The 27,822-nt window shown below is 44.0% G+C and overlaps 1 protein-coding gene across 2 annotated transcripts in view; it reads right to left on the bottom strand.

Moving 5' to 3' along the window:
* The window catches only part of NCAN (neurocan), a 491,928-nt gene that overhangs the window by 185,518 nt on the left and 278,588 nt on the right, over positions 1–27,822 (bottom strand). For both annotated transcript variants that reach the window (XM_073555129.1, XM_073555130.1), the window contains one exon: positions 14,074–15,180. In XM_073555129.1, the coding sequence (XP_073411230.1) occupies positions 14,074–15,180 (1,107 nt within the window). The remainder of the gene's footprint in view (positions 1–14,073; positions 15,181–27,822) is intronic.

The following is a 27,822-nucleotide window of genomic DNA, read 5'->3' as shown; positions in this document are numbered from 1 at the left end:
CAAATAAAAGATTAACCGCAGGCAGTAGTGATGAACAGGCAAACTGGATACTTGTTTATAAAAGTGTAATAGTGTGAATAGCACCAATATTAGCAGAGATGAGTTTGTTATGCGTATGTAGATTTGAGTCAGGAGGTAAATGCAGATAGTTTATTAACAATCAGGAGTACGCTGATGAGATGATTAGCCAGCTGAGAGAAATGGATGGGGAATCAAAACACCTGAAGTACATATGGTAGCTAAATGTAAAGCTACTGAATACTCAGACAGCACATACTGTATATGTCTGTCAGTCTTAAAAGATCTTGGGTGATGATGTCAGAGACGTTCCCCAGGTTACTTAAAAAATCCAGAGTGGACTACAGCAGAGGAAGCTGGATATATATTGACAGATTTATGAAACTGTCTTTGCCGATCATAGTTACCAATCACTGCACAGTTTTAATATTTCAAGAGCAGAATGCAAAATAAAAGCTTCTCAATGATTGGTTACTGAAAGCAGCAAAGTCAGTTTTTATACTATTCAAAAAGAAAACACAGCAGCGCTCTGTAAGGGCCAAGATATATGGAAACACTGAAAATATGAATCTAAACTGTTTTTTTACTCATTAAGGCTGGTTTCACATTTGTGCTTTTGTGCGCAGCGCATCGTGCGCACCCGTGCACATGCACACTGCGCACCTATGTTTAACATGACGTGCGCATGGTCTTGCGCACACTTGCGTTTTCGTGAGCATGCGTTTTTTTGTCTTTCGCACCAGGCGCGCCAGACGCAGCATGTTGCATTTTTTGGTGCGCCCTGTCTCGGCAAAAAAACGCATGTGCACGCTTGCGCACGGAATGCGCAAAAACAACACATTGAAGTCTATGGGAACGCATGCGTGTGCATGGTCTTGCGCACGGTTGCGTTTTTTTGTGCATGCGTTTTAGAGTTAAACAAGTCTAGAATGTTCTCTAGACAATGGAAAAAATAACACACCTAAAAACGCATGTGCATTAAAAAACGCAAACGCATGCAAAAACGCATGTTAAACGCAAGCAACGCTGCGTTTTTTTGACGCATCAGCGTGCGCATGACGTTAAAAAAACGCGCGTTTGTTTTGCGTTTTTCTTTGCGTTTTTTATGCGCCCGATGCGCTGCGCAAAAAACCGCTAATGTGAAACCAGCCTAAGATGTACTTACAAAAAATGTAGATTCTTAGCACAGTAATTGACCAATTCATGTATGCCCATCAACCATGGCAAAGTGACCTCCATCTGATGGGTACCTATCCTAACATGCCTCTCTTGGGCTATGAGTCTACATTTACATGGACAAACACATCTCTAAATGGGCAAGTAGAACTGATTAAAATCACCTTTAGGTTAATGGGAGGAGTGCAGAATCAGGTAGGAGGCAGTCACAACCTCCAATAATAAACTATAGCAAAAATCTTGAGCAGTACCTCCTTAGTGTGACCAGGTGCAAGCTGTAATGAAGAGGGGGAATGTATAGGTGCAACTAAGGTAGAATGAAAAAATAAACAGTGAGAATATAAGTGGAGAGTAAACATTATATGTGCAAAAAAAATTGCTGGAATGGTTCTTTAAAGGAAACCTGTCAGGCTCAGAAATGGTTTTTTACATGTAAATAAAGGCTTAATCTGCAGGTAAATAACCTTGCAATGATGTATGGTGCAATGACCACAGGGATAAAATTAACTTATATCTTCCCTGCAGCTACTCGCTTCAAGTCATATTTGTAGTGCACGGAACAGTTACAGCTCCACTCACTATACAGTGACCATGGGGGTAACCACTTCCCAGCACGTTGACTGGCAGCCTGCTCTGCACACACAATACACATATACGCTGCAGAGCATACAGTCAATCAAAGTGCAGGGAGTGATTACAGCCGCCCTCAATGTATAGTGAGTGGTGAGTGTAATATTTCCCTGCACCACCCCTACTACTGAAAATGAGCAACCTGAAATTTCAGAAGAAAAATATGGAAAAATATTGAATGCGTCAAATGAGGGTCCATCTTACAGTTTGAATTCAGCTTACTTGTGGGGGGCAGCGGCAGTGGTGGAGCGGAGTCACAAGAGGTGTTCAGAGGTGCTTTACTGCTGGGTGATGCTGCGAGTCCCATCCCAGGCTGGTAGAAGGGAGTACTTGGTGGTACTCGGTGTTGCGGGGGCTCCACTGACATTTTGTGAAAGCCATGAGGCTCTGTATTTCCATGGTTTCAATGTAGTAGACTCCGGAAAAATGGCCGCCAGAGGCGGCTCAAGTGCAGATTTCGATCTCGGGAGACGAGATCTCAATCTGCACATGCACCACCTCCAGAGGCCATTTTTCCGGAGTCCACCACATTGAAACCATGCAAATTCAGGAGCTCTGGTCTCTCGCAAAATGTCAGAGGAGCCCCAGCAACATCGAGCACCGCTGAACTCCCTGTTCCTACCAGTCTGGGACTCACAGCGTCGCACATCCCCTCATCCCAGTCGAGAGCCCTCAGCATCACCTGACTCCTGCCGCCACCACTCCCCCCAGGGAAAAAAGTGTGTCTTATAGTCCGAAAAATAGAGTAAATTAATTCTGTCTGTGTGGACGCTGCTTGAGTAAAGCAAGCAGGCATGATGTTAATGTAATTTACCTGCAAATTAACCCTATATCTGCAGGTAAATAACATTTCTGCACATATCAGGTTTCCATTAACTGCTAAATGCTATTAAACTGCTAGTATGCCTGTATCAACTGCTCATTATCCTTAAACACTCTATACACTTTCTATAAACTCATTACAGCAAGTGTAAGTAATGTAAGAGTCACCATGTCCCAACCCCATACATCATTTTTCTAATTTTTCATGCTTTGTAACTGAAAAATAAACCTGCTGGCACATTAAACATTTAAGTTAACATAGTCATCAGTGCGTGCAATAACACTTGGGACCGACTTAAGTAAAAATATTGAAACCTGCAGATGAGTAATGCAGATGGTTGCTCTTGCAGGAGAAAATCTCCACCCATTACCACTGTGGATGTAACAGAACCCACCAGAGAGAATTTGGCTGGGAGCAGTGGGCTGTGGGCAACGCTTGCTAGAGACAGAAATGCAGAAAGTTCATTATTGGGAGCTCAGGTTGTAATCAAAGCTGTGATTTCACTGCTAAATGAAGCTTGTAACAAGGGATAAAAGCAATTCATCTGCACACAGCAGGGACCTGAGAAACAACACAGACTTCTGTTCACTTTACTAGCTAAGAGATGCTGTCTCCGGAACTTAACCTTTTATTGTAATAAAAGTGGATTTGTACAAACACCATCTGAATATGACAACATATGTATGAGCAGGTCAAGTTGAGACATCTTATTACTATCTACAGTGTCCTCTCTTTTTACTCCTCTATCGTTCTAAGACAAGATTATGATAGGGAACCACGAGTGTCTATAAGACCGACCTTGTATAGTGCCAGAAAACACTGTGCCATCATCTCTGCATGCTTATTACACTTTTTTAGTTCAATTTTCTTAACTAAAGTTGCTTTTTAATGGATTAAACAAATTATTATAATAAACTTGCAGAATAAATACAGGTGCTTCTCACAAAATTAAAATATCAACAACAAGTTAATTTATTTCAGTTCTTCAATACAAAAAGTGAAACTCATATATTATATAGAGTAATTACAGAGTGATCTATTTCAGTGTATATTTCTGTTAATGTTGGTGATTATGAATTACAGCCAATGAAAACCCAAAAGTCATTATCTCAGTAATTTAGAATACTGACCCTGGAGAACATGATTCGGGTCAGTTTTTACCGTCCCCGTCACATGATCGACATCATTCACCGAATAACGACGATCATAAAAAAAGTCAGATTTTCAGTTCATTTCTTTCTCCTCTGATATGATCTAGCACATCAAGGGAAAGAGAAATGGGGTCCCCCAAGCCCTTACAGTACGTCCGGTGTCCACCGGTTCCTCTGATTGTGTCTTCCGGCCCTCGGCATCTTCTTCTTGGAAGAAAATGGCGGGTGCATGTGCAGTGCGCCCTCCGAGATCTGCCAGCTGGTACCCGTTAACAATAGGAGATTTTTCCTATTGGTTCATTTTCATCACTATGATAGACCCTATGACAGTGATCAGGATTAAAAAAAATTGTAAATCAAACATCGCTTTGTCATCCCCTTAGTTTGATAAACTTGTGGTTAGGGTTGTGTTGAGGTTAGTGTTGTGGGTTGGGATTAGGGGTGTGTTGGGGTTAGGGTTGGGGTTAGGGCCGTGTTAAAGCTGGAGTTAGAATTGTGGAGTTTCCACTGTTTAGGCACATCAGGGGTCTCCAAATGCGACATGGTGCCCGCCATCGATTCCAGACAATTTTGCGTTCAAAAAGTCAAACAGTACTCCCTCCCTTCTAAGCCCTACCACGTACCAAAACAGTGGCTTTCCCCCCATATATGGGGTGTCAAAGTACTCAGGAGAAATTTCACAACAAATTTTGTGGTGCATTTTCTCCTGATTTCCTTGTGAAAATAAAAAGTTTGGGTCTAAAGTAAATTTTTTGTGAGAAAAGTGAAATGTTAATTTTTTTCTCCAACATTACTTTAGTTCTTGTGAAGCACCTGAAGAGTTAATAAACATCTTGAATGTAGTTTTGAGCACCTTCAGGGGTGCAGCTTTTATAATGGTATCACTTCTGGGTATTTTCTGTCATATTGACTCCTCAAAGTCACTTCAAATGTGATGTCGCCTCTAAATTTGTAAATTTGGTTGGAAAAATTAGAAATCGCTGGTCAACATTTAACTCTTATAACGCCCTAACAAAAAAATTATGTTTCCAAAATTGTGCTGATGTAAAGTAGACATGTGGGAAATGTTATTTATGAACTATTTTGTGTGACAAAACTCTCTGGGCACAAGGGCACAAAAAAAAAGTTTGAAAAATGAAGCATTTTCAAAATTTCAATTTTTTTCATAAATAAACACAAGTCTTATCGAAGAAATTTTACCATTAACATGAAGTACAGTATGTCACGAAAAGGAATTCTCAGAATCCATGGGATACATTGAAACATTCCAGAGCTATAACCTCATAAAGTGACAGTAGTCAGAATTGTAAAAATTGGCCTGGTCATTAAGGTCAAAATTGGTTCGGTCACTAAGCGGTTAAAATTACTCATACACATGAAATATATGTTGGCCGAGATTGTTTTGTTGCATTGTGTAGATGGGGTTTATTTCACACAGAAAAGAAAAAAGTTAAGGCATGTTATAATACAACATGCCCAATCATCTTTTCTAAATTCTATATCTATATGTAAATCGACTATCAAATGACAGTTAGCTGCCTCCCTGTGTTTCATATTTTGAAAGTCCATGGCCATGACATATCTACAACATTTTAGGATTCGGGCTCCAAAAAGTAGTGCTTATATGAAACCTACATACCATCCTGCCTCAATTTGGAGATTTTGACAAAAAACTGATAGCACAGACACTTTGTTTTTAATGTACTCCAGTAGTGCATCACTAGGCAGATATCTACAATGTTATTTCACAGTTTACTTTTCTCTAATTTTCAAAAGACTGCATTTTCTCTGTTTGACATAGCTATTCCCACCCATAACAGGTTCACAAAAATATTTTAGGTGCACTTTATAGGACACAAGAAGAGAAAACCCCAAATTGAGAAGAAGTATTAGTACTTGCAGTCTTGGTAATCTACATTCTGAATTAAGGGGAGCCGTTATTGTAAGTGCACCTGACAATGCCCATTCTGAATCATGATGAAACAATGGATAGACTGGAGTCTGCACATACATTTATTTTCTTTTAGGAAGAAAAATATCTACCGTATATACTCGAGTATGAGCCGACCCGAGTATAAGCCGACCCCCCTAATTTTGCCACAAAAAACTGGGAAAACTTATTGACTCGAGTATAAGCCTAGGGTGGGAAATGCTCCATAGATTATTCCCCCATATGCTGCCCCCATAAGAAGCTCCATAGATTATTCCCCCATATATTGCCCCATAAGAAGCTCCATAGATTATTCCCCCATATGCTGCCCCCATAAGAAGCTCCATAGATTGTTCCCACATATGCTGTCCCCATTAGAAGCTCCATATTGTTCCCCCATATACTACCCCCATAAGAAGCTCCATATTGTTCCCCCATATGCTGCCCCCCATTAGAAGCTCCATATTGTTCCCCCATATACTGCCCCCATTAGAAGCTCCATAGATTATTCCCCCATATGCTGCCCCCATTAGAAGCTCCTTAAGATTATTTCCCCATGTGCTGCTGCTGCTGCAGCATGTAAAAATAAAAAAAATGACATACTCACCTCTCCGTCGCTGGGTGTCAAATACTCACCTGTCCTGCGTCCATGGCTGCTCACCGCTATCTGCCACGTCATCAGTCAGTGACGTTCAGACTTCAGGGGGCGTGGCGCGCACTAATCACGTCACCGTGCCCTCTGCTGTCTGAAGTCACTGACCGATGACAGACAGCAGCAAGCAGCCATGGACGCAGGACAGGTGAGTATCGCTATACTTACCCGTCCTGATGCTGTGTCTTGAGCCCCCAGCTTCTCCGCGCTCTCTCTTCCTGCCTTCAGCGGTCATGTGATACCGCTCATTAAAACTCATGAATATGCGCATATTCATGAGTTTTAATGAGCGGCACCACGTGAACGCTGAAGGCAGGAAGAGAGAGCACGGGGAGAAGCTGGGGGCTCAAGAGACAGCGTCAAGATGGGTAAGTATGACCTGACACCCCCTCCCCCCCTCCCCCTCTGACCCCCCGGTGTATATGACTCGAATATAAGCCGAGAGGGGAACTTTCAGCCCCAAAAAACGGGCTGAAAATCTCGACTTATATTCGAGTATATACGGTATATTAAATTTGGAAACAAAAACACGTTGCTTTAAATCAGGGGTCTCCAATCTGTAGCTCGGGAGCCACATGTGGCTCACGGTCCCATGAATTGTGGCTCGCAACTGTCTGCCAGCTTGGTGCATTAGGTTCAGATCTAGCAATCAGGTATGAAGAGCACATCTCAACATGGTGATGTCACGGGGGCTTAGTTCAACTAAGGCTGAAATACCCGGGGCCCCTGTGGTGTCCCTTTACTAGGGGAAACCCTGTCTGACCCTCAACCCAGGGTTTTTGCTGAAGGTGCAAATGCCTGAGCCTCCGACCTTTCCTTATCTCCTGCTCAGCCCTGCACTTAACCCTCCACCCTCCACCCAGTGAGAAGTCACCACCAAAGCTCCCACACAAATAATGACAGACAGGGAGAACTTAAACTGCACTGCGCCGCACACACACAGGAATAAACAGTAATGTGAACAGGGCACAACTAAACACAAATATGGGAAGGAGAAAGGATAACGACGGATCATACGACACCAAATATGAATCTCTCTCTCTTGAACACCTCCACTCCAGACCGGAACCACTTGGTATGAAACACAAGCTATAATCGGCGACGCCCATAGGCCAGCATGACTATTTAAAGACCGTGGGCGTGACTAACCATCCAACCTGGTCTCCAGCAGGATTAACCCCCGAGAGCCTGAAGATCAGGCCGGCGCCACTGAGGCTATAGTGGCTGGAGGTGGAACTACCTCTGCCTGCCGGATGCTGTGGTGTGAACAGCGTCCGACATGACAGTACCCCGTCTTCTACGAGGGACCCCAGGGCCCTCAAGACTCATAGGACCCGGCTTGTCCGGATGACGACGGTGAAAAGAACTGACCAGCCGATCCGCATGTATGTCTGAGGCTGGAACCCAAGACCTCTCCTCTGGACCATACCCCCGCCAGTGCACCAAATACTGAAGAGTACGGTGTACTACTCGAGAGTCCACTACCTTGGCGACCTCGAACTCTAACTCGCCATCCACCATGACTGGAGGTGGCATCGGCGTCGTGTCCACCAAGCCTACCACCTTTTTCAATAAAGCCCTGTGAAACACGTTGTGTATCTTGTACACCGCGGGAAGTTCCAACCGATAAGCTACTGGGTTAATGATGGCAGAAATCCTAAAAGGCCCAATAAACCTTGGACCCAGCTTTAAAGAAGGGATTTTGAGTTTTATGTTCTTCGTAGCTAACCACACCCATTCACCCACACACAGGTCCGGACCTGGCACGCGTCTACTGTCAGCCACCCGTTTGTACCTGGCACTCATGCTCAACAAACGCTGTTTCACCCGCCTCCAGACTGATGACAATTGGGCTCCTAGCTGATCCTCCTCCGGGACACCCCCGGAGTCACCCTGACGTAAGGTACAAAACTGAGGATGTTGACCGTACACACACAAGAATGGAGACTCTCCTGATGACTCTTGGCGGTGATTATTTAACGCGAATTCGGCCAGAGGAAGGAAAGTAGACCACTCCTCCTGGTTGTCGGACACAAAGCATCGTAAATATTGTTCTAGATTTTGGTTCATGCGCTCAGTTTGTCCATTAGACTGAGGATGAAACGCCGATGAATGTGACAACTTGATCCCCAACCTTGAGCAAAAAGCTTTCCAAAACCTCGCCACAAATTGCGTACCCCTATCAGATACTATGTCAGACGGTACTCCGTGGAGTCTGACCACCTCCTTCACAAATACCTGAGCCAACGTCTTAGCATTGGGCAAAGAAGACAACGCCACAAAATGCGCCATTTTTGAAAAACGGTCAACCACCACCAGGATGACCGTGTTCCCTGCCGAGGCTGGCAAGTCAGTGATAAAATCCATGGAGATTTCTGTCCATGGCCTATTGGGTACCCCCAGAGGCTGTAGCGTGCCAGCAGGACGGGTTCGGGGTGACTTAGCCCTAGCGCACGTGATGCAAGCTGCCACGTACGAGACCACGTCCTGCCGGATCTTGGGCCACCAGAAACGACGCGATACCAGCTCTAAGGTGCCCTTCACCCCTGGGTGACCAGCCAGTACCGAATCGTGGTGTTCCTTCAACACCTTAGGCCGAAGATGCAGGGGTACAAATGATTTGTTGGCGGGAAGTCCTGGTGGTACCTCCTCTTGGGCCTCGGCAATCTCCGCCTCTACCTCAGTCGTGAGAGCCGAGACCACTACCCCTTTCTGGAGGATGGGTACCGGCTCTTCCCGAGGTTCTCCCCCCGGAAAACACCTAGACAAAGCATCAGCCTTGGTGTTTTTAGCCCCGGGACGGTACGTCACAAGAAAATTGAAACGAGTAAAAAACAATGCCCAGCGAGCCTGCCTAGGAGACAGACGCTTGGCCGACTCCAGGTAGAGCAGATTCTTATGGTCGGTGATAACTGTGACCTGGTGAGCCGCCCCCTCCAAGAAGTGTCGCCATTCCTCAAAAGCCAGTTTGATGGCCAACAACTCCCTGTTGCCGATATCATAATTCCGTTCGGCCGGCGACAACTTCTTGGAGAAGTAGGCGCATGGATGCATCTCGCTCAAGGACGAGCCTTGAGACAGTACTGCCCCCACTCCCACCTCCGACGCATCAACCTCTACCACAAAAGGTTTAGACACGTCTGGTTGCACCAGAATGGGGGCTGAAGCAAAACTATTCTTCAGACGCTCAAATGCACGTATAGCCACCTCAGGCCAGTTCGCCAGATCGGCACCCTTTTTTGTCATGTCCGTGAGCGGTTTGGCGACAGTCGAAAAGTGTTTTATAAATTTCCTATAATAATTCGCAAACCCAAGGAACCGCTGGAGTGCTTTCAGACTCTCCGGCCTCTCCCATTGCAACACCGCTTGCACCTTAGCGGTGTCCATTTTAAAACCAGCTGCGGACACAATATATCCCAAAAAGGGCAACTCCTGGACAAAAAATAAACATTTTTCCAGCTTAGCATAGAGCTGGTTCTCCCGGAGCAACTGTAACACCTGCCTAACATGCTGCAAATGAGTGTCCCGATCGCTAGAATAAATGAGGATATCATCCAGGTATACAATCACAAATCTCCCCAGGACATGAGCAAAGACATCATTAATAAAATGTTGGAAAACGGCAGGCGCGGTGGTCAACCCAAACGGCATAACCAGACTCTCAAAATGACCCTCAGGAGTGTTAAACGCCGTCTTCCACTCATCCCCCTGACGGACCCTTATGAGGTTATACGCCCCCCTGAGGTCCAACTTGGAAAACCATTTTGCCCCCGCTACCTGGTTGAACAAATCCGGGATCAACGGCATTGGATAGGGATCACGGATAGTAATCTGGTTTAACTCTCGGAAATCCAGACACGGGCGTAACCCCCCATCTTTCTTCTTAATGAAGAAAAACCCCGCGGCTACAGGCGAGGACGAAGGCCGGATGTGACCTTTGCTCAGACTCTCCGCGATGTAGTCTTTCAGAGCTTGTCTCTCAGGACCAGAAATATTAAACATCCTGGCCTTAGGTAATTTGGCCCCGGGTTTTAACCTAATAGCACAGTCATAGGCTCTATGTGGAGGCAGTTCTGAGCAACCCTTCTCAGAGAAAACATCCGCGAAATCCTGCAAAGCCTCCGGCAGGCTGGGCGTCACGGCGGACACACATGTGGCCAAGCAATTGTCTTGGCAGAAACCACTCCATTGTACTATGTCCTGAGTTTTCCAATCAATTACCGGGTTGTGCCTGGACAGCCATGGAAAACCCAGGACCATTTGAGCTGGGAGATTACGGAGGACCCTACATGTAACCGACTCAGAATGTAGGACCCCAATGTGGAGTTTCACCTCTGCCACAAACTCAGTAATCTCCCCTTGAGGGAGGGGAACAGCATTAATGGTCACCACCTGTATGGGGTGAGGAAGTTTTTCAATCTTAAACCCGGCGGTGTGTGCAAACTCCTCATCTATGAGATTGGTGGCGGAACCGCTATCCACAAACACTGATATAGGTAGCTCTCTGCCGGCGACAATAACCTTGGCAGGGAGCATACATTGAGATACCATCATGGAGGATATGCATACGCTCAGTTGGGTCTCCTCCATACCCTCTGAGCTTAACAGTTTTCCGCCGGTGTGACCCTCTTAGGTAGTACCGGGCAAACGTTAACATAATGACCTCCTTTACCACAGTAGAAACATGCTCCGGACTTCCGGACTCCCGGAGCGCGAGGCTGAACCTGTGCCACGCCAGCAATCTGCATAGGTTCAGGGGACTCATCTACTTCAACCACACCTGCACCTCTGTTTTCCCCCAGAGGTAGCGTCTCCTGTGCCCCCTGACGAAAACGGCGATCAATACGTATCACCAAACTCATGGCAGACTCCAATGATGCCGGAGTCTCATACATCAGGAGGGCTTGTTTCACCCTCCCTGATACCCCATGAATAAACTGGCTCCGCAGTGCTGGGTCATTCCACTGTGTGTCTACAGCCCAGCGGCGAAATTCCGAACAATAGTCTTCTGCCAAGCGCTCCCCCTGGCGGAGGGCGCGGATTTTAGATTCCGCTAGAGCCAGTCGGTCAGGGTCATCGTAAATGAGCCCGAGGGCAGAAAAAACATTATCGACCGAATGAAATATAGCAGAGTCAGGTGGTAAGGAAAATGCCCATGCTTGGGGGTCACCACTCAGTAATGACAACACCAGCCCTACTCGCTGGGCCTCATTACCTGAGGATATTGGCCGCATGCGGAAGTATAATTTGCAGGCCTCCCGAAATACGACAAATTTGCTGCGATCGCCTGAAAATCGTTCTGGCAGCGGAAACTTCGGCTCTGCACCGATACCTGCAGATGCCGTTTGCACCTTTGCTACTACCAGGCCCTGCTGCTGAACTGCCCCTTTCAACTCGGAGACCTGTAAGGACAGCGCCGCCAACTGGCGGGTTATGGAATCCATGGGATCCATGGACTCCTGAAAAAATGTGGGCCGATTATAATGTCACGGGGGCTTAGTTCAACTAAGGCTGAAATACCCGGGGCCCCTGTGGTGTCCCTTTACTAGGGGAAACCCTGTCTGACCCTCAACCCAGGGTTTTTGCTGAAGGTGCAAATGCCTGAGCCTCCGACCTTTCCTTATCTCCTGCTCAGCCCTGCACTTAACCCTCCACCCTCCACCCAGTGAGAAGTCACCACCAAAGCTCCCACACAAATAATGACAGACAGGGAGAACTTAAACTGCACTGCGCCGCACACACACAGGAATAAACAGTAATGTGAACAGGGCACAACTAAACACAAATATGGGAAGGAGAAAGGATAACGACGGATCATACGACACCAAATATGAATCTCTCTCTCTTGAACACCTCCACTCCAGACCGGAACCACTTGGTATGAAACACAAGCTATAATCGGCGACGCCCATAGGCCAGCATGACTATTTAAAGACCGTGGGCGTGACTAACCATCCAACCTGGTCTCCAGCAGGATTAACCCCCGAGAGCCTGAAGATCAGGCCGGCGCCACTGAGGCTATAGTGGCTGGAGGTGGAACTACCTCTGCCTGCCGGATGCTGTGGTGTGAACAGCGTCCGACATGACAGGTGATTTTTGTGAGTAGCCCTGCACAGAAGTACAGATGTGGATGCACATTTACTTGTCTTAGGGGTTTAGAGATGTTTTAGGTACGGTACGCTGGAGGATGATACTACCTGTTAGAGGAGGTGCTCAAAGCTGGATGTGACAGTGTGTTGGGAGTCCTTGACGGGAGAATACTGAATGGGGTATTGTGGGAACCCCTGGATCTCAGTGTACTGCTTTGGAGTGATTTCTGTTGAAAATCTTTGGTTATCATTATACCTGTAATGACGGCTTTGGTTGACACTACTTTGAAGGGGGTAGGAGCTGGATGTGACTCGTGCCCCTCTCTCTGGTGAATGTGGCTCATGACCCTCTGTCTAAGCTGAATGTGTCTTTCAAGGTCAGAAAGGTTGGGGAACACTGCTTTAAATGAAAATTTCAATCTTTAGTAAGACATTAGTAGCATCAAGCTAACACTATGATAGGTCAGTCTGGGTTACTATAATGTTAAAAGGGTTGTTCACTTTTGAGAACAATTTTCTTTTTTGCTTTACTTTAATACATGTATTTTGTGCTAAAAAACATTTTTTGCAATTGTGGTTGCAAACATTTTTTGCATACTTTTCACTCTATAGCCTCTGTGTTGCACTGTATATCGCTGGCTGCAGTATTAGCTAACTGAAAATCCGTCAGTTGTTGTGAAAGTCTGACAGGAGAGTTTGTAACTCATATGCCTCTTTTTATGAGCTTCTATTAGCTGATTTAAGACCACAGATCACATCGAAGTTGTGGGAAAACAAAAAGCATGTAAAAGCCAAATAGTACAAAATTTGTAAGGAAACCCAATTGCAAAAAATAATTTTTAGCCTAAAAAAAAATACACTTAAGTAGAAAAAAAATTGTCTTCAAAGATGGACAGCCCCCGATTGAAGACGTAAGGACTTCCCACTTATATTTAGATAAGAAAAATGGTGAGCAGTAAATTTATACTTCATAAGTTTTCTTATGTGCATTAGAAGGACTTCTAGGACATGAAATATATATCCCCTGCTTATCTGAACAAGAGTTGAATATAGAAAGTCTCACTGGAGACAGGTATGGGCCATCAAGATTGTAACTCTCTCTAATGGTAAACTCCATAAATAAAGATTAGAACAGAGATTCATTTTTATACAAGCCATATTAAAAGAGTTTCCAGAACTTTAAAAAATTGGCAATGGTATAGATATCAGTATACGAAGCTCCACTACTCCAGTGGGTTCTATCGAGACCAGAAATGATGAAGTCCCATCAACTAATCCCTTGACTTCTGAGGCCATTGATTGGCTTCAGGATCAGATGACTGATGGACAGAACATCATGACTTCCATCCTTGTTTTATGATCCCTTCCCTCTGCCAAATTTTGAGAAGTTCTCGAAAATCCTTTGGAGAAAATAATGTAATATCAATATTTCATATCAAGATTGTAATAAATTAATTAGATGAAAAAATCATTGTGTCTAAAATGTTATCAATAACTAAAATGATGACTTTGTAATGCAAGTTATTTTCTAGGCTCTGTGTTTCACATGCACAGTACTGAACACATAACATTTTGTATTGTTATATATTTGAATGCATTCTTACGTGGATGTACTCCCCTACTATCCTTCACATCACTGGAAACAGATGGGGATTCTGCATGGAGTAAGTAGTCTATATTCCTGTGTGGTTCTGTTGAGGGTTCAATACCAGAGTCTACTCGGTTATCAGATACAGTAAGTTTCTGAAGTAATTGTTTTCCAGTTATAGCCATACTTGCTTCCTCCTGGGCAAGAACATTTTGTTTTGAAGCTGGTTCTTTTGTTGGTTTTCCTAAAGGATCTGATTTACTTTGTTGGATGCCTTCTACCAACATGCTCACTTGATTTCCTCTGGGGGCAGATGTACTTCTTACTTCATTTCCCAGCTGAACAGCGATAGTTGGTAGTTGAATTTCATAGGATGGTGAGGCCTCCACATTTTTACCTATTCCATTTATATTTTTTTCAGACTTTAAAATATCCTGGTCATCAAAAGGCCATGTGTGGGATGGAGAATTGTGAACATCTTCCAAAAGAGAGTTTATGTTTTTGCTTATCTCCCGCTTATCAGAGTCTTTCCCAATATTGGAAATTTCTTCGGAAGATTCTGGTAAGGACTCTTCAAGAAAATCTCTCCAGCTATTCTCTCTTGGGTTAGATTTACTGTCTACAATATTTAATGACCAATCATCTTCTTCTCTCTTAGGATGACTAGACTGGCTAGTTCTTCTTCCAGCTGTACTTGGAATTGTCTGTTGTGTTTTGCTTGATTTTTGTAGCTTCTGAATTGGTAGATCTGTGGTAGAAATGGCCTCTGGAACCCAAGTATGAGCTACATCTGATTCTACAGCTTTACGGGTCACTGTATGTTGTTGCACCTCTTCAGTAAATGCCGAGACTAGTTGTTTTGAAGATAATACACTTGTTTCCTTTGCAATTCCCATTGAGTGCATGGGTGTTACTGGATCACTGCCTTCTATTTTAAATTCATGTATTGTGGTAGATATTACACTGTTAGTGGTAGGCAAGGCATTATTAAATTCCAATTGTATTGCCTGTCCAAGCTCTTGACTTTGAAGTTCGGGTTTTATCAGCCTGAGGTCTTCCTGTGGCAAGAACACTGGACCTTGTTTCTCATTCCCTAGTGGAGTGGGGGCTGTTGCTTGAAGAGCTGTTGAGAGGCAACATGTCAAAAGGATAAATTAGAATCCTATCATGCTGAACGGGGATAGAAGCCATCAAACCAAGCAAGAAGCTGCTCTTAATTCAGCAGTCAATTCATAGCAATAGAAAGATCTAGATTTATCCATGCTCTGTTTCTATTTGGAAGCGCACCAAAGATGCTAACGGGATTAGCATACTGACATGCCACAAGAACTTGGTTTATTATATGACAATGCAATAAATATTTATGGAATGCCTTTCAAATCTCAATTTCCACACAATTATGTATATGACATTTTGCAGTTACCTCTGCTGTGGTTTATAGCTGCAGTTCAGAAATGACTGGCTCTCATAGAGACTATGTCATTATATTATAATGATAAAAATCTCCGTCTGTGTCTGTGCCAGACACTTCCCCAGGTGGGAGCTTGTGTGAGATATATCCCCTGCCCGTCTTGCCAGTCTGATTTACTGCACAACACGTTTGCAGTATGCTGATTTTCCTTTGCTTTAACTTTTTCCCCAGGAGAGATTGCACTCAAAAGAAGTCTACTTTATTTTACATCATTATTTTAATTTAATAACTAAATGGTACAGAGAAAAATAAATACATTAGAACAAAATTCAGCAAGATGATGCAAATATAAGCAAATAAGAAATTAGTCACTCTGTATAACACGGCTATAACAAGAGTTTTATAGTCACTGAAGTTCTCCTTAAATGTTCGGTAAAACATATGAACTATACATGCAGCACTTGGAAGAAGAAGCCACCATTTCTTGGACAGATGTAGAAGGTTCTTGTGTTAAATAACTGAATTTTTTAAACTAAATGTAATGTTTGTCTAATCATACTTCTCTGTCTATGTGTTATCAGTTCCATGTAACAATAATAAACTAATATTTTAGTATTTACTTTTGATGTTAATGTTGCAACATTCATTTATACTATTAGCCGCAAACGTCTCACTGTTTTGCTCATTTTTTTCAATACTTTTCATTTTGCTGGTTTGTTGCCTCTTTGATTTCTAAAGTGTTGCTTATCATTAAAATAATAATAACAATTATTATTTTTATTATTACTACTACTATCATTATAATGATGAAGCCATCACATAAGTTATAACCAACAATAAACACCTCATTAGCTAATAAAGTAATGAAACAACTCTCACTAGGGCTTATTTGTGTATATATTTACAGTATGTGCAATGGCTTTAAACAGTATTCATACCCCGTGAACTTGTCCACAGTTTTTTCACTTTACACCCACAAACGTATGCATTTTATTGGTATTTTATGTGATATACTAACACAAAGTAGCAAGTATTTGTGAAGTGTAAAGCTAATGATGCACAGTTTTCTAAGTATTTAAAAAATTTAAATCTGAAAATTGTGATGTGCATTTGTATTCAGCCCCTTAGTAAATACTTGGTAAGACCACCTTTCACTGTCATTATTGCTACAAATCTTTTGGGGTATGTCTCTACCAGCTTTGCACATCTAGAGGCTAAAATGTTTGCCCATTCTTCTTTACACACTAGCTCTCGCTCAGTGAGACTGGATGGAGGCGTCAGTGAACAGCAATTTTCAAGTCTTTCCACAGATTCTCAATAGGATTTAGGTCTGTACTGTGACTGGACCATTCACACACATGAATATGCTTTGCTCTTGTAACGGGGACCAGGGTGATAGTCATGGCGAGAGCCTGCTGCTGTTCTGGCACACCCTGACTCTCCGCTACAGAAACATTAAATTCTTTCTGTTGTGTGCTGTGTTTGCAATGTACTTCACCAGACTGTGGGTCAGGAGTCTCCTCAGAGTGCAAAGTCCCAATCCGTTTCAGCAGCACACAAATATTCTCAAAATCCAGGCTCATTTTCAATAAAACCTTACTCAACTCATTCAGCTTCATTACAGACACCATCCAACAGTCTTCATATGACATGGATGATCCTTCTGCTAAGCTGTCCCTGGTCCTTCCTATCAACGTATAATCTGGTACCATCGGTCTCCATTCCCGCAGCTTTCTGAGTCACCGATCTAGCTTGTCTCTGGTGGTCCCTGTCCACTTACCCCATCTTGGTCGAAATTACAGGATGCCACTGCCAATACCTGTCAAAGGGTAGGTCCTGGATGTCACGGGATTCCCCCAAAGGCCTAAACGCTGATTCCCTCCGGCTGCCAAGATCCACGCGTACTTCGAAGACAGACAAGACACACTTCTCCAACTTCAGTTCTTCTTTTCGCTATCTACAGCTCTCTAAACTCTCTGGCTTCTAGAATATTCTGCTCACCATCAACTCACTCCTCCCACTAGCTAGCTTCCTATTGGCTAACTATTCCTATCTTATTTGACATCTAAATCTGACTCTATTGTGCCCCCACTGTCCTAAATCCTACATAACCCTTCCTGAACACTAAACCTAAATGTATCACTACATATCCCTAACTTTGTCCCTAACACAAGGCACATACCCATCAGCACACTACAAAATATTATCACATTACATTTCACTTATGCAAAACGTACAACACGTACCTGGTTTCATTAAGCAGGCATGCACAGGAATGCAGGGCCCAAACTAGCCACCTTCACACCCCCTACACTCTGAACCATCCATTGTAGCTCTGGCAGTATGTTTAGGGTTGCTGTCCAGCTGGAAAGTGAACATACCACCTAGTCTCAAGTCTTTTGCAGGCTCTAATAGATTTTACACCAAGATTGCCCTGTATTTAACTTCATCCATCCTACCATGAACTATGACCAGCTACCCTGTCCCTACTGAAGAATAGCATCCTCAGAGTATGATGTTGCCACCATATTTGATGGTGGGGATGGTATTTTTTGGGTTGTGTGCAGTGTTACTTTTCTGACTCACATAGCATTTTGCATTTAGCCCAAAAACTTATACTTTGGTCTTATCCGACCAAAGTACCTTCTTCCACATGCTATGTAGGGAACAGAGCTAGCATGTGGAAGAAGGTGCCTACCTCACACCTGAGCTAGTCACCGAAAAGGGCATAAAATAAAAAAACACCATCAGCCATATTTACCAACGCCAGGCCACAATACTAATGCACTACAGTATGCAGCAAATAAAGGTGGATGCAGCACAGGTGCAAAATACTGATGGAATAAAAATACTGATCGAATAATCATTCACACACCTTCCACTCATGGAGAGAGTGTTTGCATTGCATTATAAAAGCACATGGATAAGGCTTGTGTAGAACACTGGTTACACAGATAGATACATGTAATGCACATTCTCTGGCTTATAGCCTATTGGTAACATCTATACAATTAAATCATACAATACTGTTATGATTGAGTCACCGTAGGAGGCAAAAATAGTAATGCTAGCTAAGTCCAGAAAACCAGAGAAGTTGGCAGCTATCGGATTGCAGACCCCTGAACCTATCAACACAACTAGCAGTAGCCGTGGGGGGCTCCTACGATGCCCTAGGCCCCTCGATCACAGCCGGAGGACTACATAGCCTAAAGACAGAAAGGGGAAATCTAAACTGCCCCAGAGCAGACCCCAAAGTAAAAGGCAGCCCCCAACATATAATGACGGTGAAGCAAGAAGAAAGAACAAAACACAGACAGAAAGATAGACTGAGCAAAGATGGGGCCCACGCTAGCTTAGATAGGAAAGGACAGGAAGGCTGCTGTCTGCAATCCGTGAAAAGCCCTATGAAAATAAGAGCCAACAAACTGACAGTAAAAAAGGCCCTGAAGACACTAGGCTTCTAAAAAGCTATGTCAGTACTCAGGAATATTCTGAAGACAGAGCAACAGGCAAAAGGAGATTCAGCTAACCCCAGCAGGGAATGGCAGAATCCAGAAAAGCAAGGAAAACAAAACACTAATGCAAAAAGGCAAAGAAGAAATCTTAGCTTTAGATGAGCAGGAATCAGACTGGTTTCCTAGAAGTCCACAGAGAAATCACCCGCAGGCCAGAAGGGCGTCGGCAGCCTTATATCCAGTCATCAACTCCACTCAGCCAGTCATCATCATCAGCCCCAGGTGTTTGACAATCAGGCTCACTACCTTTCTTCACCAGAAGAGGGAGTTCCTCGGGCCTCAGTAGTGAAGGGGAAAATGAACTCACAACAGTACCTCCCCCTTGAGGAGGGGTCACCGAACCCTCAACCACGCCACCAGGGCTATCAGGGTGAGCCCGATGAAAGGCACGCACCAATCTTTTGGCATGAATATCAAAGGCAGAGACCCAGGAATTATCCTCCTGACCATAACCCTTCCACTTAACCAAATACTGGAGTCTCTGTCTAGCCAGACGGGAATCCAGTACTTTCTCTACCTCATATTCCATGTTACCTTCAACCAATACAGGGTCTGGAGGTGCAACCCCCGGACCAACAGGTTCAACAAACCTCTTCAACAAAGATTTATGGAACACAATATGGATTTTAAATGTGACAGGAAGAGCCAAACGAAAAGAGACCGGATTAATAATCTCCAAAATCTTGTAAGGTCCAATAAATCTAGGCTTAAACTTAGGAGAAGCCACCTTCATAGCAATATTTTTTGATGATAACCACACCATATCACCAACCTTAAATTGGGGACCAATGGTCCTATGTCGGTTGGAAAACCGCTGGGCCTTTTCCTGGGAGAGAGATAACTTATCCACCGCTTGGTCCCAGATCTGGTGCATTCTCTCCACCACAGTGTCAACCCCTGGGCAGGCAGAGGGCTCCACCTGCCCTGAAGAAAATCGAGGATGAAACCCAAAGTTACAAAAAAAGGAGACATCAAAGTGGCAGAACTAGCTCTATTATTTAAAGCAAATTCGGCCAAGGGCAAGAATGAAACCCAATCATCCTGATCAGCAGAAATAAAACATCTCAAATATGACTCCAAGGTCTGGTTTGTTCTCTCTGTCTGCCCATTGGTCTGAGGGTGAAAAGCAGAGGAGAAGGACAACTGAATTCCCAGCTTGGAACAGAAAGTTCTCCAAAATCTAGACACAAACTGGACTCCTCTGTCAGATACAATGTTCTCAGGAATCCCGTGCAAGCGAACCACCTGTTGTAAAAACAGGGGCACCAATTCAGAGGAAGACGGCAACTTAGGGAGTGGTACAAGATGATCCATCTTAGAGAACCTATCACAAATCACCCAAATAACAGTCATCCTTTGAGAGACAGGCATATCAGAGATGAAATCCATTGAAATATGGGTCCATGGCTTCTTGGGGACAGGCAAAGGCATCAACAACCCACTAGAGCGAGAACACGATTTAGACCGGGAGCACGTCCCACAGGACTGCACAAAATTCCTGACATCATGAGACAAGGAGGGCCACCAAAAAGACCGACTCACCAGATCTCTAGTACCAAAAATACCTGGATGACCGGCCAAAGCAGAGCAATGAACTTCAGACATCACTCTCTTCTTCCACTGGTCAGGAACATACAACTTTCCACTGGGACAATGCTCAGGTTTGTCCTCCTGGAACTCTTCCAGAGCACATCTCAAATCGGGCGAGATGGCAGAAAGAACTACCCCTTCGCCTAAGATGGTAGCAGGCTTGGTCACCACAGGAGAATCAGCAAAGAAGCTCCTAGAGAGGGCGTCAGCCTTGACATTCTTAGTTCCAGGAAGAAAAGAAACCACAAAATCAAAACGTGTAAAAAACAAGGCCCACCTAGCCTGTCTAGGGTTCAAGCGCTTAGCCGACTCTAGGTAAATCAAATTCTTGTGGTCAGTGAGGACCACGACTTGATGCTTAGCTCCCTCCAACCAATGTCTCCACTCCTCAAATGCCCATTTCATGGCTAACAGTTCCCGATTCCCCACATCATAGTTACGTTCAGATGGAGAGAACTTTCGGGAAAAGAAAGCACAGGGATTCATTTTAGATGTTACAGGATCCTTTTGGGACAAAACAGCTCCTGCACCAATCTCAGAAGCATCCACCTCTACCTGGAATGGAAGTGAGACATCAGGTTGCCGCAAAACCGGGGTGGAGGTGAACCTTCGCTTCAGCTCCTGAAAGGAAGAAACAGCCTCCGGAGACCAATTTAACACATCAGCACCCTTCTTAGTCAAATCAGTCAATGGCTTGGCAATACTAGAAAATTTTGCTATAAATTTCCGATAAAAATTAGCAAAACCGAAAAACTTCTGGAGGGCCTTCAAAGAAGTGGGCTGAACCCAATCGTAAATGGCCTGTACCTTGGCCGGGTCCATTTCAATAGTTGACGGGGACAAAATAAATCCCAAAAAAGAAATCCTCTGTACTCCAAAAAGACATTTAGATCCTTTGACATACAGGGAATTCTCCCTCAAGATCCGGAACACAGTCCGAATATGTTCCACATGAGAATCCCAATCCTTGGAGAAGATCAAAATATCATCCAGATAGATAATCAAAAATTTATCGACAAAATCTCAGAAAATATCGTTCATGAAGCACTGGAAGACAGAAGGGGCATTAGTGAGCCCAAAAGGCATCACCAGGTACTCAAAATGTCCCTCCGGAGTATTAAACGCCGTCTTCCATTCATCCCCATGCTTAATGCGAATAAGATTATACGCCCCCCTGAGGTCAAGCTTGGTAAACCAGCAAGCACCTTTAACTCTGGAGAATAGATCAGAAATCAGGGGTAATGGATACTGATATTTAACAGTAATTTTGTTGAGAGCACGATAATCAATACAAGGTCTTAATGATCCATCCTTTTTGGCTACAAAAAAAAAAACGGCATCTAAGGGTGACGAGGATGGTCTAATATGACCCTTCTCCAACGCCTCCTTAATATAGGATCGCATAGCCTCGTGCTCGGGTACAGATAAATTGAAGAGCCGACCATTGGGAAATTTACACCCCGGGCTCAGTTCAATAGCACAGTCATAACTCCTATGAGGAGGCAGAGACGCAGACTCATTCTCACTAAATACATCATAAAAGTCCGCCAAATAATCAGGAACATCATGCGACTGAGGAGAGGTGGAAAACACCGGAGCCTCACTAAAGGCACACCGACAACCCCAACTCACCACAGACACAGATTTCCAATCCAAAACTGGATTATGAATTTGTAACCAGGGAAACCCCAGAACAATAGTATCATGCAGATTATGTAACACCAAAAACCTGCAATTTTCTTGATGGTCTGGGGCGACCCGCATTACCACCTGGGTCCAAAACTGAGGTTTATTTTTAGCCAAAGGAGTAGCATCAATCCCCCTCAAAGGGATAGGCGTCTGCAGAGGTGTCATCGGAAATCCACAACGTTTAGCAAAATCCAAGTCCATTAGGTTTAGAGCTGCTCCCGAATCCACAAAAGCCTTGGCGGAAAATGTGGACAGGGAGCAGATCAGAGTAATTGCCAGAAGAAACTTAGGTTGAACACCACCAACAGAAAACGTGTGTGCAAAGCGTTTCTCGCGTTTAGGACAGACAGAAATAATATGCGAGGCATCTCCACAGAAAAAACACAACTTATTTCGCCTTCTGAACTCCTGACGCTGCTCTCTGGAAAAAACTCTATCACATTGCATAGGTTCAGACATCTGTTCAACAGGTGGCAACACCTCTCGTGCAGCTCTGCGTTCGCGTAAACGCCGATCAACCTGAATAGCTAAAGACATAGAATCGTCAAGACTAGAGGGAACAGGAAATCCCACCATAGTATCTTTTACGGCTTCTGACAACCCCTTCCGAAAGAGAGCAGCCAAGGCACTATCATTCCAGGTAGTAAGTACCGCCCACTTTCGGAACTTTTGACAGTACAACTCTGCAGAATCGCGACCCTGGTTCAATGCCAGCAGGGTCTTTTCAGCCTGATCAATGGCATTAGGTTCGTCATACAACAACCCCAAGGCCTGAAAAAATGCGTTCACGTTAGTCAGAATAGGATCATCTGGTTTCAAAGAAAATGCCCAATCCTGGGGATCGCCACGCAGCAAAGAGATGACAATTTTAACCTGCTGCGCGGAGCTCCCTGACGAGTTAGGCTTCTAGGCAGAAAATAATTTACAATTATTTTTTAAATTCAAAAATTTAGACCGATCCCCAAAAAATACATCAGGTGTAGGAATCTTTGATTCAGCAGCATGTGAATGAGCAAGGTAGGCGGAAATTCCCCGCACTTCCGCAGCGAGCTGTTCCACACGATCAGACAATTGCTTTATCTCCATTGAGAGGAAAAAAAATTCCCCCTGCGGCCTCAGAGATATAGAGGAAAAACTTTTTTTTTATACAATTCTTTCCTGCTATTGAGTACCCTAGAATCTGCGGTATGGCGGGTGATTCTGTTATGATTGAGTCACCGTAGGAGGCAAAAATAGTAATGCTAGCTAGGTCCAGAAAACCAGAGAAGTTGGCAGCTATCGGATTGCAGACCCCTGAACCTATCAACACAACTAGCAGTAGCCGTGGGGGGATCCTACGATGCCCTAGGCCCCTCGATCACAGCCGGAGGACTACATAGCCTAAAGACAGAAAGGGGAAATCTAAACTGCCCCAGAGCAGACCCCAAAGTAAAAGGCAGCCCCCAACATAATGACGGTGAAGCAAGAAGAAAGAACAAAACACAGACAGAAAGATAGACTGAGCAAAGATGGGGCCCACACTAGCTTAGATAGGAAAGGACAGGAAGGCTGCTGTCTGCAATCCGTGAAAAGCCCTATGAAAATAAGAGCCAACAAACTGACAGTAAAAAAGGCCCTGAAGACGCTAGGCTTCAAAAAAGCTATGTCAGTACTCAGGAATATTCTGAAGACAGAGCAACAGGCAAAAGGAGATTCAGCTAACCCCAGCAGGGAATGGCAGAATCCAGAAAAGCAAGGAAAACAAAACACTAATGCAAAAAGGCAAAGAAGAAATCTTAGCTTTAGATGAGCAGGAATCAGACTGGTTTCCTAGAAGTCCACAGAGAAATCACCCGCAGGCCAGAAGGGCGTCGGCAGCCTTATATCCAGTCATCAACTCCACTCAGCCAGTCATCATCATCAGCCCCAGGTGTTTGACAATCAGGCTCACTACCTTTCTTCACCAGAAGAGGGAGTTCCTCGGGCCTCAGTAGTGAAGGGGAAAATGAACTCACAACACAATACATTACAGCTGGTTATATAGTATATATATATATATATAGTAGTGGCCAACCCTTACACATGAATTAAAATGATAATTTCTCATAATGCAGCAACAGAGAGAAGATTAAGTCTGGGTTCACACGTAGCGGAACTCTCGCGGAAATTACCACGAGAATTCCAGAATTCCATTCCATGGGAAAATCGCATTTTAAATTCCCGCGATTTTCCCGCGGAAAAACTAGCATTTTGCAAGCGTAATAGCTTGCAGAATTGCTAGCGTTTTCCAAGCGATCTGGAGCATCGCTTGGAGAACTGATTGACAGGTTGGTCACACTTGTCAAACATAGTGTTTGACGAGTGTGACCAACTTTTTACTATTGAGGCCGCCTATGAGGCATCAATAGTAAAAGATAGAATGTAAAAAATAATAATTAAAAAAAATATATTGTTATTCTCACCTTCCGACGTCCCGCGCAGCCTTCCCGCCTCTCGCCATGCTCCCGGTCCCAGTAATCCTTTGCGACAATTACCGCGATGACGTCTGTTCTCACGGGATCGCGACGTCTCGTGGTGATTCGCGATGACATAGCACGAATGACCGCGAGACTTCGCAATCCCGCGAGAATGGACGTCATCGCTCGCAAAGGCTTACTGGGACTGAGAGCGTGGAGAGAGGCGGGAAGGCTGCGCGGGACGTTGGAAGGTGAGAATAACAATATTTTTTATTTTAAATTCTATTTTTTACAGGGATATGGTACCCAAAGCCTGGAGGACAGTCTCCTCTCCTCCGGACCGTGGGTACCATCCGCAAATGTTCTGCTTACTTTTCGCATGGTGGGCACAGCCACATGCGGGAAGTAAGCGGAACAATGCATTCCTATGGGTGCGGGATCGCCGCGATTCCCCAAAATTAATGAGCATGCTGCGTTTTTTTACCGCAAAGCGATTCCGCCGCGGTAAAAACCGCAGCATTAGCACAGCATTGCGGAATCCCATAGGAATGCATGGGATGCTTATTTTTCGCGGCAAAATCGCGCGGTTAAACCCGCCGCGGAAACGCGAAAAAAAGCCACATGTGAACTCAGCCTTAAAGTTGTCCACGGATTTAGCTTTCAAAGAGCTGCATGTCCTTATAAGCAGTTTGGGGGAAAGATGACTTACTCACAGATATCCTCTAGGTTACATGTTTGCTTACTACCTGCACAGAAGGACATTTTTTTTTCTTCAGGAGGAAAGCTGAATCTCTAAACCTTCCCTGCAGCTGTTTAGTGGGCTTAGTTCATTTGCAGCTTTATTCCAATATCCTTGCCTGAAGCCTTGGGACTGCACAGGAGACTATGAAGAGAGCCAGTAGTGGGATACCCAGATTAATCCCCTTTTCTGCTCCATATGCTGGTGTATATTTCAATAAGGTCATAATTATTTATCTGATTAAGACGTCCATCAAATATTCATTGGAAGGATTAGCCAGGACAAATGTATTGATTTGAGTAAATCAATTTTTCCAGCATTCCTAATTCATTCATCTCTCACCATGTAACCTTCTAAAGCCCCTGTATCATTTTCACGCTATGTGACTTTTACTGCTGGGAAATATCTGGCCCTATAAGGATGAAGAATTGGTGTAATAAAGCTCTTATAGGAGTAAATTGTCATTATAAGTATTTATCATACCTGGGAGCTTTAGAAGCAGCTGAACTGTGAAGGCTTGCATGTAATTGTCCATAAAGATGGGTTAGGTTTGTCAGGGAAAAAAGTCATTATTGGCAGGACTTCATTAACCTGATGTCGTACATGTCAGAAGGTATAAACATGTCATTTGTAAATAGATAAAATGCTAACACAATAGAGGGAAAGAATGTCTGATCTTACACTGTATTGGGAAATCTGAGAATATGTTCTGCCATTTGTAACATCACCGTGAAAACTAATAATAATCATATGTGGGTAACTGGATGGTAACGTATGTGGCAACAGTGACTAACCAAAATGATTTTTTCTCATAATGTCAATATAAATAGTTTTGCATGCCAATATAAAGGAGGGCTGTGTAGGAAAAAAAGTGCACCAAATTCTTGAAGAGGCGCACACTACTTAATGAATTCAGTGTATGTTATCAGCGTTCCGCTGCTCTGTGCACCTCGGTTCATAAGTAGAAATGAGCGACTTTGCCTTTTCATGAAAGCCGACTTTCTCAAAAGTCGAGTACAACGAAATCAGCCGATTATCGTGAAAAGTCGGACGTCCGACTGAAACACGAAACCCAATGCAAGTCAATGGGGAAGCAAAGTCGGCAGGGAGTGGAGGACAGGAAACACACCTACATGCCGGACCACTTTTTTAAATCTCTCTCTCGACACAGCACGTCACGCTGAAAAAAAAGTCACGTGCAAGCATTCTGTGAAATCCGACTTTGGCGCTCGGGTCGCCGACCGCATGGCCGACCTCATGCTATGGTCAGGTTTCACTTGGCGAAATCCGACTTTGGTAAAAGTTGGCGACTTTTGAATCTGACCGACCTGTTTCGCTCAACTCTATTCATAAGTGGTTATATAAAACAGTATATTACGCAAGTCTATTACATTAGGAAGAATCCTGCCTGTAAGAGGAGTGAACTGACAGTGCTCATAACTTACCCTTAACAAAGACACGATTCTCCTGTAAAGATTGTGAAAATGTGAGATATTGTTCTAATGCTTAAAGGGGTTTTGCAGCTCCACATAAATGCCTGTTGTCACTCCAAATCCTGATGGTATAAAAATGTCATAAGGTCAGGATTCTGCTCTGTTTCCAGCTTAAGCGGTCATCAAGTGGCCATAAATATGCAAATTCCATACCAGCGTTCAGGTGCTGACTAGCTTCTTATCCATTTCTCTCAATAGAATACTGAGAGAAGCAGGAAAAGATTTTAGTTGGCACATGACCTCAAGTATGAAAATGGCATACTTGTGGTCATTGTCAATAAAGCAGAATCCTGACAGTGTGCACATTTCAAACTTTCAAGATATGCCATTCTGTAGTCATAAAAAAGCAATTGCAGAAATGTGGTGCCTGAAAAATCCCCTTAATACTGCTATGATTTTTTTCTATTGTACCCTTAGATTCAGCGCATCACCTTTAAAGGGAATCTGTCACCTCAATTTGGCGCGGTACGTAAATGAGTTGTGTCAGGTCCGATGGGCGGCGTTTTCGTTCCTTCCCTCAACCCCTCCTTGGCCGCTGTACGCAATCTTTCTGGGAATTTCCGTAGTTGTCATGCAGATTATGCGCGTGAGCATTACAATATCTAATCATGCATGCGCAGTATGCTTTGCCCAGCTGCGGGCAAAGACAAAAAGCATTAGTCCGCATGCACCGGTGAACTATGTCCCGGAAGTATTTCGCTGCCATTTCTGTGTTCCAGGACATAGTCAGAGTCCGTGGGCTGCCCCCATCGTGCTATTGCGAAAGAAAGATGGTACGTTGTGTTTTTGTGTAGACTATCGCAAACTCAATGTCTGTATTGTGTGAGATTTCCTATCCGTTACCCAGGATTGAAGAATCTTTGTCTGCACCAGGAAGTGCAAAATTCTTCTCA

The sequence above is a fragment of the Dendrobates tinctorius genome, unplaced genomic scaffold (genome assembly GCF_039654945.1).
Source record: "Dendrobates tinctorius isolate UK_male_01 unplaced genomic scaffold, ASM3965494v1 ptg000219l, whole genome shotgun sequence".
In the NCBI taxonomy this organism is placed as follows: domain Eukaryota; kingdom Metazoa; phylum Chordata; class Amphibia; order Anura; family Dendrobatidae; genus Dendrobates; species Dendrobates tinctorius.
The sequence above is the reverse complement of the archived record's forward strand: the minus strand, read 5'-3'. Positions and strand labels throughout refer to the sequence as shown.